The sequence below is a fragment of the Cordyceps fumosorosea genome (assembly GCF_001636725.1).
Source record: "Cordyceps fumosorosea ARSEF 2679 chromosome Unknown scaffold_50, whole genome shotgun sequence".
Lineage (NCBI taxonomy): Eukaryota > Fungi > Ascomycota > Sordariomycetes > Hypocreales > Cordycipitaceae > Cordyceps > Cordyceps fumosorosea.
This window is the reverse complement of record NW_017387350.1, coordinates 89,465-102,683: the sequence shown is the minus strand read 5'-3', so window position 1 is coordinate 102,683 and position 13,219 is coordinate 89,465. Positions and strand designations below refer to the sequence as shown.

Sequence of the window (13,219 nt, the reverse complement as noted above, 5' to 3'; positions counted from 1 at the left end):
TAAGAAACAGATTTACTGTGGATTAGAGAAGAGCCACCGTTACATAACTGCATACTGTACGGTCATAAAACTTTAAAGTAAAGATAAGTATATATTAAAAAGGATTAAGTTATTTATTATTATCATTAAAAGCATGTATAAAAGGCATACTAGAAAGGTAGAAAAGCTATTTATATAAAAACTTATTTTAAGTAGTAGCCTAGATGACTTCACAGGCAGACTTTCCGCAGTCCCCTCCCTCCGCCCGACTTTTTCCCCCATATCATGGCTTGAAAAAGAATAGGCCGATAAACTCCAATTAATAAATATGACCGCCATAATCCCAACAGTCAGACGACAGTTTCCCTCCCCACCTCCCAGTCGACTTCGGCTGTAAAGTCACGTGCAGCAATCTCTAAATGACGTACAACTGGCACCACATCGCTGGAAACTGGTCAGATCCAGCCCGAATCTCATTAAATCCGTGTCTCAATCTGCAGCTGCATTGGCATCTCACGACAAGGCGACAAGCTTTTTTCCCTCGCCGTCGCAATCCAACGACCGAACATGCTGCGACCCGTAACACTCCGCCCGCTCCGGGCGGCTCAACAGCCCGCATTCCGCGCCGCCCGCCGCACAATCTCTTCGTCGCGCGGTTCGTCCAAGCTGACGCAAGAGTTTGATCTCAACAGACTCAATGCTCAGCGCCGCGACTACGACCGCAACCGCACTGCGTTTCTCACCGCCGGCGCCGTCGCCGGCATCATCTCCTTCATCTACACGGCCTGGAAACTGAAAAAGGCCATTGAGGCAAACAATGCCAAGGAAGGCGGCGGCGGTGTCAAGTTTGACTCCCCGCCCAACATCCCGACGGAACAGTTCAAGACGGAGGCCGGCGAGCTGCGCAAGATCATTGTCCACGACGAGGACGGCAACGAAGTCGTGCCGACGGGCAACAGCACCGTGCCGCTCTTCCCGCGCACCATCAACGTCAGCCTCCCCCTCGACACGAAGCGGCAGAGCACCCTCGAGGCCTCCATCACCGACTCGGCCGGCACGCAGTACACGCTCGTCGGGCTGGGCATGCGCAGCGTCACCTTCATCGGCATCAACGTCTACCTGGTCGGCCTGTACGTCGCCACGCAGGACATCGCCCGACTCCAGCACTACCTCGTCAAGAGCGTCAACCCGGTGGCCACGACGCTGATCCCGTCGGAGAAGGACGCGCTGCGCCGGCGGCTGCTGGACCCGGTCGAGGGCGAGGCGCTGTGGGACGCGCTGCTGCGCGACGCCGGCCTGCGCAGCGTGCTGCGCATCGCGCCCGTGCGCGACACCGACTTCCACCACCTCCGCGACGGCTTCGTGCGCGCCGTCCAGGCCCGCTCCGCCCTCGACAAGGCCGCGTACGGCGACGAGGCGTTCGGCGCCGCCATGAAGGCCTTCAAGGCGCTCTTCAACCGCGGTCAGGTGCCCAAGAAGAAGGAGATGCTGCTGTGCCGCGGCGAGGGCGGCGCCCTGGCCGTCACCTACGACGCGGGTGGGAAGCAGCAGCGCGAGGTGCTGGGCACGATCGAGGATCCCAGGCTCAGCCACCTGCTGTGGCTCAACTACCTGGCAGGCAGCAAGGTCGCGTCGGAGCCGGCGCGCAAGAACATCGTCGAGGGCGTCATGGAGTTTGTGGAGCGGCCGGTCGGCACGGTCGCAACGCAGGTGGTATAGAAGCGTGTTGCCGTTCGGCACGGAGACCCGAGCGTGTACAATGTGTATTATTAGACGGGGCGGTTGACTTCACAGGAGGGGAAATATACTGTTCGCGGCGACGAGTATCAGATACTTCACTCAGCGATGTGAGATTTCAATACAATATTCATGTTACATTGCATGTACGCTCAAATGGCATGTGAACGCAGGGGCTTGTTCGGACGTGGGTGGAGTGACTGACAAAGCCGACAACATGGGAGCAATACAACTTCAACACAAGAAAGAGTCGCAAGAGTCGAACGGCTAAATATCCACGATTAATGGTTCAGCAAGAGCATTGCAATGCGTCTATTAATATGTGTCTCTCTATACATGGTAGCCTTGCGCCACGGCTAGAGTCTTGCACTGAAAGCCAATCAGTTTTCAGAATCTTGCGAGCCGGCCCGCGCCGGAGATGTCAAGGAACAAACAAGAAAAGGGTATGCAAAGGCGTGTTTCGTTCGCTTACGCCTTGAGAGCGCCGGCCTCGGTCAGGAGGGCCTTGAGCTTGCCGGAGCTGCTGAGGCTCTGGAGGTCCGAGTTGCCGCCAATGTGCTTCTTGGCGATGTAGACGTTGGGGACGGTGCGCTGGCCCGAGATGTCCTCGAGGGCGTCCTGCACGGCGCTGCCATCGGCTGTGTTTGTATCGTGTTAGCTGTATCCGATCGGGATTGGAGGAGGAGACGGGGATGGGCATACACTCTTCGTCGAGCTCGACGACCTTGAAGTCGGCGTCGAGAGAGCTGAGGAGGCTCTTGGTAGCCTTGCAGTAAGGGCAGTAGGACTTGGAGAAGACCACTAGAGCGGGAAAGAAATGATTAGTATTCGGAACGGAAATGGGCTGCCGCGCGCGCAAAGGACGCATAGAGAGTCCGGCGCAGCGGAAGGAGGGGTATTGCGGCGGGCATGGTGGCGGTGCGACAACGGGTGGTGGTGAAGAAGTCTAGGGTAACTTACTGACGGCGTTGTCGTCAATGAGCTTCTGGGCTTTCTGGGAGGCCATGGCGACGGATTGCGGACTGGGAGAGGAGAATAGGTTGCGAAAGAAGTTGAGGTTCATTTGGGAGGGGAGAGGTGATGGACGGCGGGCGGGCAGGTTAATAATATTCGGTCTGGTAAGTAGCTTTCCAGCGGGGACCAGTGAATGGAATCGGTTGGCGGGGTTCTGTCCAAGAACTATTGTTCGCGTCACAGCGGCAGTTGACGATGACAAAGCGGGGCGGTGCAAAGACGACACTGCGCGAAATGCGGCGGTGGTGTGCATGTGCATTTGCTTTGCAGCAAAAGGCTTGTACTCTACCAAGTAGGCAAGGTCGGTCGGTGGTGATGCAATCGGGTGGTGGTGACGGCAAGGCTTGATTGGAAATCGAGAACTCGGACGAATTGGACCGGGCCGACGGTCTTGGGGAATGAATGACGTTATACCTGGCCTGGGTTGGTGTGGATTTTCAATGATGCAATGCCTGGTACCTGGGTTACTGGGTGCTGGCTTGCCGTACGGACGGGTTACGATTGAATGCTTCTCCTTTTTTTTCCTTCGCTTTTTTGCAGAGGTGGAAACCCGCTGTATTTATCACACATTTCGCTGTGGAGCGCGGAGCCATCTCCCGTCCGGATTCCAAAGCGGAATCGCTCAGGTACAAAAGATTCTCGGCGATTCCCGCTAGTCATTTGTCTGCAATGCTGGGCGTTGCTTAGAGTTCGGTTCGAATGCAATAGAAGATAGGCATCCGACCTGACCAATGTGACGTTTTCATGCAAGAGCGGCTGATTACATCCGCCTCGGATCTTGTGATCTTGTGATCTTGTGCGAGTCTGCGTGCGTTCTCCCCAGCATACAGTGGCTTCAGGCACGCAGGACTGCCACAATCATTGTTCGCTTGGCTCAGGGCAACATGGTTAACCCAACGCACATTTGCTCTCCACGAAGCGTACAATATCAACTATAATCCAAAATTACATCAAGTCCCCCTTCAAGCGCCGTGATACTCACTGCACGTGCTCTCATCAAAGACATCTCACTTGTCATCTCCTTCAGGGTAGCATCTTGCCATTCCACAAGTCGCCCCCGCTAAAAAGAATCATACACCTGGCGCCTCCCTGATGATCCAACCTACATTCAGCCAACCAGCAGACCTCTTCAGCTGGATTGACTGCTGCCCAACCCCGCGCTCTCACCAACCCTCGGCGCGCATTGCACCCGATCACGACAAGTCGTGCGACCTTGTCGACGACCAACGACCTGATCGCTTCAGCGACCCCTCCTCCCTCGGCCCGTCCTCCTCCGGCCCGTCGCATCGTCGCTCAGCTTGACGCAAACACCACGCCTCATCCAATCGCACTACTCTTCAAACCGCATCGCAACGCATTGTCCGCAAGTCAACCTCCACTCCCGGCAAAGGTGTCCTTTCATAGGCCACCTTACCCCCCCGACGACAAGGTGGATTCAACCCGTGCTGCCGTGGCATCCCCCGGTGCCTTGCAGAACATCGGCAGCTACATCACCGGCACCCTCGACACGCTCTCTGCTACTCTCGACTCCTCCAACCAGTACATCGCTACCACACTCGGCCTCCACCCCTCCCTCGTCTACACCGCCGCTGCCGTCCTCCTCGCCGTCCCCGTCACCATGTCGCGCTACGGCTGGTCCCGCGGGAGCCCCTACGCTTCCCAGCCCGGCGGAGTCCCCGCCATTACCGAGGACGACTACGCATACATCACCTCCCAGGATATCGACGACGCCGGCCTGGCCGCCCCCGCCCTGAGCGCACCGCGTCGTCAGCACTCACCCGCCGCCACCGCCGACGATGATGTGCTGCTCATCAAGCACCGCGGCGTCAACTACCCGACGCACTTCCCCCACGGCGCCATCGACGACGGCCGACTCCAGGTCCACGATGTCGCCCTGCGCGCCGGCCTCATGATGAGCCTCTCAGAGCGCGAGACCCGCTCTCTCAGGTTTGTCTACAAGGGTCGCCAGCTCAAGTCGCCCTCCGCCCCCGTCCGCGAATACGGCATCAGAAACAACAGCACTCTGATGGCCATCCTGCCTGAGGGTGGCGGCTTTGGCGGCCGCGCCGACGGCTCCGACGAGGAAACGGTCGTCGTCAACGAATCCAAATCGCAGAGGAAGAACAGGCGGCGCAAGGAGGCCAAGAAACGCATCGATGGTGGCGACGGCGGCGATGACGCCGCCAGCAGCCCCCGTGACAACACGTCCAGTGCCGGCGCCAAGTCGCCGTCGCCCATTCCCGGCGCCGCTGGCCAGAAACGCATCAATGAGCTTGCCGACGAGTTCAACTCAAAGTGGCTGCCGTTATGCAACAAGTTCATCGCAAAGCCGCCCGCCGATCCGCGGAAGCGCACCGACGAGCACCTGCGGCTTTCCGAGACGGTCATGCAACTCATCCTGCTCAAGCTCGACGAGGTTGAGCCAGAGGGTAACCCGGATGTGCGACAGAGTCGCAAAGACCTAACTCGTACTGTGCAAGACGTGTTGAGGCAGCTGGATGTCGCCGCGGGGACTCTCGACGAGTAAGCACTCTACAGATAGATATGTACTTTCCACCTTTTTCTACGGGCTTTCTGTCTTGTTTTCTTTGTATTTCGCCGGCCATTGGATGGATCATTTAGAGATAGACTGAGAGAAGAGGGCAAAAACTAGGGTTGTTCGAGACGGAACAAGGAAAAGCGCCATACTGATATTGTATTCGGCATGCCGTGGATGGCATTGGGCTGCGATACGCGGCACCTGTACGGTCTACAGATAGATCCGATCATTGGTTATTATTAGCGTCACGACTAGAATAGGTACGATGCAATGCATTGGAATAAAATGGTCTGCCTCAAACGGGCCAAACCAACAAGCCGACCGTTTTGTACGGGTACACAACGTGTGTACGACCTGTGTTTGACGTTTGTATTTGTTAGGTCTTCTGGCAAGCGGTCTCAGTGCAAACAGTGTGAGTAGTGCCACGGCCAGTGACATGCTTTACCCCACCACCTCAGGTCACTTGGGACTTTGGGCTCTCACAAAAACTTTGCACGTGACGAACTGGCAATTTGGTGGTGGAACGTTGCCCGGCGAATTCTCGGCAAATGGGCCTGCTAGGTCTTGTTGCCCTAAGCCGTCTTTAACACGCAGCCCTGCTCGCTTGCCAAAAATTCGACCCTAGACCAATTAAAGCTAGCGCCACCTTCAGCTAGAGGCACAACCCAAGCCCTCAACACAGTGTGCTCGACTGGATTTTCTTTCGTTAATCGCGAACCACTTCCTTCCGCCCAGGGAACGACACACTAACCCACAGCAAACCACAGGAAACCAGATTCTCGTCTCGCCTCGAGGGTTTGTTTTTGTTCAAAGCTGGTCGACTTGGACATTCTTTTTCTTTTTCTTCTTTCCATTTCATATTAAAAAAAGAATCCGGTCACGATGTCTTCCTTCGAGCCAGTTGTGAGTAACCGCCGCATTGGAAGATGGATGGTTGCGCACTCTTTCAACGCCTGCACAAGAACACTGCGACGGAATTCGAAGCTTCACGGGATGAGCGACGCGATGCACGGCGCGCTGGGTGCTGCATTCTACACTGCGGCAAATATTACGACCGATGCCGAGCTCGCCACCATGCATCCCCGCGAATCGCTGCATCGACCGTCGTGTTGACACTTGATCGGGCTTGAAAGAGGGCTGGAACAACCACGCAGGAACGGAAGCGCGCGGAACATTGGGCTAATGGATTTGTCGTGCAGGTCATTGTCGATGGCAAGGGCCACCTTCTCGGTCGCCTCGCCTCCATTGTTGCTAAGCAGCTTCTCAACGGCCAGAAGGTTGTCGTTGTCCGCTGCGAGGCCCTCAACATCTCTGGCGAGTTCTTCCGCTCGAAGCGTACGTTATACCACCTATGATCAGCGAGCGCCTTGAGTCGTGTTTTGCTCTCGAGCGCATCAACACCCTCACGAACCGAACCAATACTGACCTCACACAGTCAAGTACCACGCCTACCTCCGCAAGATGACCCGTTTCAACCCTACCCGCGGTGGTAAGTCTCTCTCAGTCCGCCAGCTGCGGCGCATGCACTAACTCTGTCAAGGTCCCTTCCACTTCCGCGCTCCCTCCCGCATCTTCTACAAGGCCGTCCGTGGCATGATCCCCCACAAGACTGCCCGCGGTGCCGCCGCCCTGGAGCGCCTCAAGGTCTTCGAGGGTGTCCCTCCCCCCTACGACAAGAAGAAGAAGATGGTTGTTCCCCAGGCTCTCCGTGTCCTCCGCCTGCAGCCCGGCCGCAAGTACTGCACCGTCGGCCGTCTCAGCCACGAGGTCGGCTGGAAGTACCAGGACGTTGTCGCCCGCCTGGAAGAGAGAAGAAAGGCCAAGGGCGCTGCCTACTACGAGCGCAAGCGTGTTGCCGCCCGCCAAATCTCCGACGCCAAGAAGTCCGCGGCCGCCAAGAGCCAGGCCTCCAAGAAGCTTGCCGCTCTCGGCTACTAAGTTGAAGTTGGCAGGTCTCTCCTCTCTGAAGTCTTACGGGCATCTTTGGAGGGAGAGGGACGTGGCTTTCGCATTGTCTAGTCATTTGTCGTGCGGTTCATTACATTGGCGCGGTGGTTCATAGGGAATTACATCATGGTTTTGCTGCTTGCTGCGTGATGGCAAAGGGATGGTGGCGCGGTTTACATTTTGGGGGGAGAATTATCCCGATGTGCTATATGAGACTCTTTTGGTTTTGGCTGGACTGGGTCTCTTCTGTCGCAAAACTGGACAGGCAGAGAGGCGAAAAGAGGAAGAAGACGAAAGGAAAACAAATCAACCCCCAGTACAGAACAACAACCATCCCAACACACATTCGCATACGAGACAAGATCAACACGTGGTTTTTATGAACGAAGGCGACATGCTTGACGAAGGGCGACGGATGGCTGAACAACTTGCAGAAGACTACAAAAATTCTACGATGGAAAGACAAGAAAAAAAAATACACAAAAAGGACAAACATTTAACCGGTCACTGGTTTCTTTATTTCGGCTTATAAAATGAACGGTTATTCTTATCCCTGCCAACCCCGCGACTTGGCTGCTTCCTCTGCTGTGGTTGAAGAGGAAGATAGGGATAATTCGAGGATGGAGAGACGTGATGTGGGCGGCTGCGTAGGAGTAGAAATGGAATACAATTCTCATGATCTTTTATATGATTTTCACCTTCCTACATCAATTGAGTGAAGCGTCTACCTAGAAGCTATGTCGGCATACAGAATAGGTTGGCGTTATTTGCCAGACGTTGTGCCCACGCCGTTAGAAACGGTCGTCTTGGGGAAAGGAACAGCCACACCATGATTCCTAACATTACGTGACTGCTCTCGTAAAGTGCCTAAAATATTCACAATGAATCATGAACCTTTAACATTCTATTTAATTTTTTTCCAAGTCCCTTGCCATGGCCTGGCCGCTGAGTTCACTTGTGATAATTATAGTGTTTGGGTGGCCCACCATCTCCCCCAGATCATGTGCCGATAAGATAGAGCGCGGACAGCGTGGCGCTATGAAGTGTCCTTTATCGCAGGTCCGCCAGCTATGATTAGCATCTACATACAAACAACCAACCTCGGAAATCAGCCTCCATTGACCACGTACGAGAAATTTCCAACCATTCCACGACATACTCTACGCGTTCCAAGTCAAACAAAATCGACCCCCTCAACAACCCACAAAATAATACACATAACAGACATTTGCAGCCACCATGTCGGACCTTGATCACTTTGACCTCGTCCCCATCACGCTCAACAGCGACACCAAAGAGGTCACCACGGGCCGGAGCTCACGCGCCCTGCGGGCCGAGCTCGAGCAGCTCAACGAGCTGCACCGGTCGATGCTCGCCCTCGAGACCCCCGGCGGCGTACCCCCGCCGCCCGTGCCCGTGAACCCGAAGCGCACCGCACAAGTGACGAAGCTGCGGGACAACGGCAACAACGAGTATCGCCGGCAAAAGTACGACGAGGCGATCCGGCTGTACACGCTGGGCCTGCAGATGGCGCTGGCGCGGCCGCTGTGGGAGCCGAGCGCGCTGGTGCGCGAGGAGGCGGCGGCGATGCTGGCGAACCGCGCGCAGGCGCACATGGCGCTGCAGGGGTGGCCGGAGGGCGCGGTGGACGCACTGGCGAGCGTGGAGGCGCGCAGGGTGGGCAACGCCAAGGCGTGGTGGCGGAGGGGAAGGTGCCTGTACGAGATGGCGAGGCTGGAGGAGGCGCGCGAGTGGGTGAAGGAGGGCCTGGAGGTGGAGGGCGAGGAGGCGGACCTGGTGAGCCTGCTCAAGGAGATTGAGGAGAGGATCAGCAAGCAAAGGGCGGAGCAGTAGATGGGAGGGGCTGAGGGTGTAATGCATGGGATGGATGGTACGCTCTGGAGGAAGCGAAGGACTGGATTTGGTTCATTTGTCCGTGTATAGCGTGTCTTTTTTTGCGGTTATGCAAAAGTAATAGAACTTTGATTTTGCATGATTACCCGGATGAACCTTTCTGGGATTTCGCGAAACGGAAGTCTGATTCAGCTCTCGCATGGATCGATATGCCTACTGCTTAGGACGAGATTGGTAATCTGAAGCAGACACGTGCTCTGAGTCCCTGTGACCGCCTAGGCTAATCATTTCAGAGACTTGCAGTTCTTCCCCCTACCGCTGCGGCAATGGCTTGCGCATATCTCGATCAGCTTCAGCCCTGGGCTTGGCCAGATGACCGAGCAGCGGCCCGGATTGGCATCAAAATGAATCAGAACACAGCCATAGAGCGGCGTGGCCATCGCTTTACAGCGCAAGGGTTCCTAGGTTCTGCCCTGACACCAAGGCCGGGCTGTCGCTCAGATTGACTTGAAAATCCAGCCGGTCCATGCCACACACTTTCGTCAGCAACGCAGCAAGTGCACCGGGCAAAAATACCTCCATCTACCCGCTGATAGATGTTGTGTCCCGAACTCGCATACACTCGGATTAATGTTCCCCCACGCACCTCATAATCGCAACACAAACGTCACGCCAGTCACGTTATCGTCAACGTCGCACAGTCACTGGCCTCGTCGTCCACGGGGGCGGCGGCCGGAAGAATGAATATGCATGCGTTGGAGTTTGGACAGGGCGCAGCGAGCCATGTCGGCGCAGAGAAAGCGGCGGAACCTGCAACGAACACGACGCCCTACGGCCCCATCGATATTGACGACGCAGCAAGGAACGAGCTGGCTGGACAGGTGCAGGCGGACATTGCAGTGGAAACGCAACAACAACAAAGTCAGATCACCAAGGAGGGCTTGGACAATCACCACGACGGCGAGGCGCCACTTGAGCAAATGGTGACGACAAATTCGGAATACGAAATACCACACTTCACAAACAAGCGTCCGGCATCGCAAGAGCCGGACGAGGTGATGGATGCCAAACGAGTCAAGTTTGAGCCGAGCAACGGTGCAGATGCCAAACGAATCAAGCTTGAGCCGGACGAGGGCGCCTCTGAGCAACAAGGTCAACAACCACCCGCCTTTGCCATTCCTTTTCCTGATAAAGTAGGCACACAGCCGCCCCGCTTGAATCCTTCTGCAGTGCGCGCGTTGACCACCCTTGATAAGCCCGCAGTCTTGGAAGAACGAGCTGGTGAGATCGAATATCGTGTCGTCAACAACGACGGCAGCAGGGAGAGCATCATCATCCTGACCGGGCTCAAGTGCCTGTTCCAGAAGCAGCTGCCCAAGATGCCCAAGGATTACATCGCGCGGCTCGTCTACGACCGGAACCACCTATCCATGGCCATCGTCAAGCCGCGGCCGGCGCCGTCGTCGCTCGAGGTCGTCGGCGGCATCTGCTACCGCGCCTTCCGCCGCCGCCGCTTCGCTGAAGTCGTCTTCTGCGCCATCTCCTCGGACCAGCAGGTGCGCGGGTACGGGGCGCACCTGATGGCGCACCTCAAGGACTACGTGCGCACCGCGACGTCCCCGCCCATCATGCACCTCCTCACCTACGCGGACAACTACGCGACGGGCTACTTTCAGAAGCAAGGGTTCACCAAGGATGTGACGCTCGCGCGCGCGCTCTGGGCCGGCTGCATCAAGGACTACGAGGGCGGCACGCTGATGCAGTGCAGCCTGCTGCCGCGCGTGCGCTACCTCGAGGCCGGCCGCATGCTGCTGAAGCAGCGCGCGTGCGTGCTCGCCAAGATCCGGCCGCTCAGCCGGAGCCACGTGGTGCACCCGCCGCCGGCGCAGTGGGCTGCCGCGGCAGCCGGGGGTGTGGTCGCGCCGATCGATCCGCTGTCGGTGCCGGCGATCCGCGCCACGGGCTGGTGCCCGGCGATGGACGAGCTGGCGCGGGCGCCGCGCCACGGGCCGCACTTTGCGGAGATGCGGCGCGTGCTGTACCAGGTGCAGAACCACAAGCAGGCGTGGCCGTTCCTGGCGCCGGTCAGCCGCGACGACGTGCCGGACTACCACGCCGTCATCGCGGACCCGATGGACCTGGCGACCATGGAGGAGCGCCTGCTGCGCGACGCCTACGCGGGGCCGGCGCAGCTCGTCGCCGACATGCGGCTCGTCTTCGCCAACTGCAGGCGGTACAACGACGCGGCCACCGTTTACAGCAAGTGCGCGGTCAAGCTGGAAAAGTACATGTGGACCTTGGTCGGGGAGGTGCCGGAGTGGCACGAGCTGCTCGACGAGGAGAAGAAGACCGGTGGCTAGCCTCTCGCGCTGCGGACATGAACGGGGGGGCAGCGTTGACGGTAGGAATCCTGGAGCAGCAGCAGATGGGCCGGGGAGCGCGACAAGTGGGCGGTGTGGGCAGGATGGAGGCATCCGTGAGCGTCTGTGCTCGCGCCGTGGCAGGTAAACGAACATGTGGCCACGCGAGAGGGAACGTGAAATGAAAGAACGAATACAATTGCTGTGTAGTATTGGCTTATATGCAAACCATCCTCCCCTTTTTACTTTTCTCTTCTTTTCTTTTTCGCGTTTGGTTTCGTTGTCCATCATGACCGGCCCGCGACAATCTCCGCGGCGACCTTGGCCGTGGCGTTGACGATGAGCGCGTGCTCCTGCGCGTGCATCCTCTCCTTCAGCCCCTCCAGCGCCTCGCCCTGCCGACACGGAATCTCCTGCACCAGGATCGGCGCGCCGCGGTCGACCTCGGCGATGACGTAGTGCGCCATGATGCCCGTGCGGGCGAGCGTGCCGGCCTGGAACGCGGCGAACGCGCGCTCGATGGCGTTTGCGCCGTCAAACTCGCCTTGTCGTTGGTCAGCACTTTTTCCCAGAAAAAGGGGTAGTTTTAAAAAAAAAACAGATGCAACAAGGGAAACGTACCGGGCATGGCGGGGTGCAGGTTGATGATGCGGATGCCCGCCTTGTCGATGGGGTCCAGGAAGGACGGCGAGAAGACGTACATCCACCCGGCGAGCACGATCAGCTCCGGGCGCCGGTCCTCCGGCGCGGCGAGGATCTTGGCCGCGAGCGCCGCGTCGTATCGCCGACGAGCCTCTGCGATCTGCGCCTCGTCTGACTCGCCCTTCTTCTGGAAGCCGTTGCTGATGAGGTTGAAGTATTCCCACGGTATGCCTGAAGTTTTTTTCTCACATTAGCACAATGGTCGCGCGCAGTTTGTGTTTCTCTCCTCTTTCTTCGCTTCATGAAAACATCATCTTGAGTTGTGACGCAGGGTCTATAGAAAGAAGCTAAAATAAAACGTACCAGCCTGGTCAGCACGGGCCGTCGCATGCGCGCTCTTACGGTTGGTGATGAGCGAAATGATGCAGCTGTGCGGTAGTGAGCCGCTGGCGATGCCGTCGATCAGGGCCTGGAAGTTGGAGCCGAAGCCCGAGGCCATTACCGTGATGCGGCATGGCGAACTTCCCGTCTCAGCCATTTTGGCTTTTTTTTTCCTTTCCTTATAGATGGGTAAAAAAATATTATAACCTCCTCTGGCCGTGGTGCTTCCAAGTGGCTGATGTTGAAAGTTTTTGGATGCGTCACGTGACGAGGTTGATATGAAAGTGCAGTCGTGATAGCAACGGTTTGCTAGATTCTAGGTTTAGATGGTTTATTGATTTTAAATTTTACTCACGTGCAAGGCAGATGGACTGGATTTTCTGTTGAACAATGACTATATCTCGTTGGAGAATGGTTGTTGTGAATGAGTAAGCTTGCTACCGTCTTTGGCAACTACCACGCGCAATTTGCGACGTAAGAACCTGGCACAATGAAAAAGACAATTGTGGTTGAGTTACAAGCCGAATTGACCAAGATTTCTTGTACATAAAAAATTCAGCAATTATTACTCAAGAATGATGCGTACAACTAGATTGAGCAGTTTGGAACGCCGAAGGAACGCCAGCCGCGACACCTCCCGGGTAGGTAGGGAAGAGTGACGGGTACTGCTCTCTTCTCGTGCCCGAGTTCTTTGGAACCAATAAAGAAAAAATATACAAGGTGTCAGGCTTCCGTAAAGTAGTTTCTGTGTAACTTGCATTACGCT

General features: G+C 56.7%; 7 protein-coding genes across 7 annotated transcripts; 5 read left to right on the top strand and 2 right to left on the bottom strand.

The window, feature by feature from the left end:
- Window positions 1–546: 546 nt before the first annotated feature.
- ISF_09485 (Chalcone isomerase, subgroup) lies at window positions 547–1,698 on the top strand (the record flags this gene model as incomplete). Its single annotated transcript, XM_018853087.1, has 1 exon — window positions 547–1,698. The coding sequence occupies one exon, from the start codon at window positions 547–549 to the stop codon at window positions 1,696–1,698; it is 1,152 nt and encodes a 383-aa protein (XP_018699768.1).
- A 486-nt stretch (window positions 1,699–2,184) lies between these two features.
- Window positions 2,185–2,722, bottom strand: ISF_09484 (Thioredoxin-like fold protein; the record flags this gene model as incomplete). Its single annotated transcript, XM_018853086.1, has 3 exons — window positions 2,185–2,354; window positions 2,419–2,517; window positions 2,677–2,722. 3 exons carry the CDS (start codon window positions 2,720–2,722, stop codon window positions 2,185–2,187), a joined length of 315 nt encoding a protein of 104 aa, XP_018699767.1.
- A 1,100-nt stretch (window positions 2,723–3,822) lies between these two features.
- Window positions 3,823–5,257, top strand: ISF_09483 (BAG domain protein; the record flags this gene model as incomplete). The annotated part of the gene is made up of 2 exons (XM_018853085.1): window positions 3,823–4,010; window positions 4,135–5,257. The coding sequence occupies 2 exons, from the start codon at window positions 3,823–3,825 to the stop codon at window positions 5,255–5,257; spliced, it is 1,311 nt and encodes a 436-aa protein (XP_018699766.1).
- An 894-nt stretch (window positions 5,258–6,151) lies between these two features.
- Window positions 6,152–7,207, top strand: ISF_09482 (Ribosomal protein L13; the record flags this gene model as incomplete). Its single annotated transcript, XM_018853084.1, has 4 exons — window positions 6,152–6,172; window positions 6,469–6,604; window positions 6,705–6,758; window positions 6,810–7,207. 4 exons carry the CDS (start codon window positions 6,152–6,154, stop codon window positions 7,205–7,207), a joined length of 609 nt encoding a protein of 202 aa, XP_018699765.1.
- A 1,248-nt stretch (window positions 7,208–8,455) lies between these two features.
- ISF_09481 (tetratricopeptide repeat domain containing protein) lies at window positions 8,456–9,070 on the top strand (the record flags this gene model as incomplete). Its single annotated transcript, XM_018853083.1, has 1 exon — window positions 8,456–9,070. One exon carries the CDS (start codon window positions 8,456–8,458, stop codon window positions 9,068–9,070), a length of 615 nt encoding a protein of 204 aa, XP_018699764.1.
- A 740-nt stretch (window positions 9,071–9,810) lies between these two features.
- On the top strand, window positions 9,811–11,430 carry ISF_09480 (histone acetyltransferase GCN5; the record flags this gene model as incomplete). Its single annotated transcript, XM_018853082.1, has 1 exon — window positions 9,811–11,430. The coding sequence occupies one exon, from the start codon at window positions 9,811–9,813 to the stop codon at window positions 11,428–11,430; it is 1,620 nt and encodes a 539-aa protein (XP_018699763.1).
- A 287-nt stretch (window positions 11,431–11,717) lies between these two features.
- On the bottom strand, window positions 11,718–12,610 carry ISF_09479 (phosphoribosylglycinamide formyltransferase; the record flags this gene model as incomplete). Its single annotated transcript, XM_018853081.1, has 3 exons — window positions 11,718–11,974; window positions 12,052–12,303; window positions 12,436–12,610. The coding sequence occupies 3 exons, from the start codon at window positions 12,608–12,610 to the stop codon at window positions 11,718–11,720; spliced, it is 684 nt and encodes a 227-aa protein (XP_018699762.1).
- Between the last annotated feature and the right edge of the window lie 609 nt (window positions 12,611–13,219).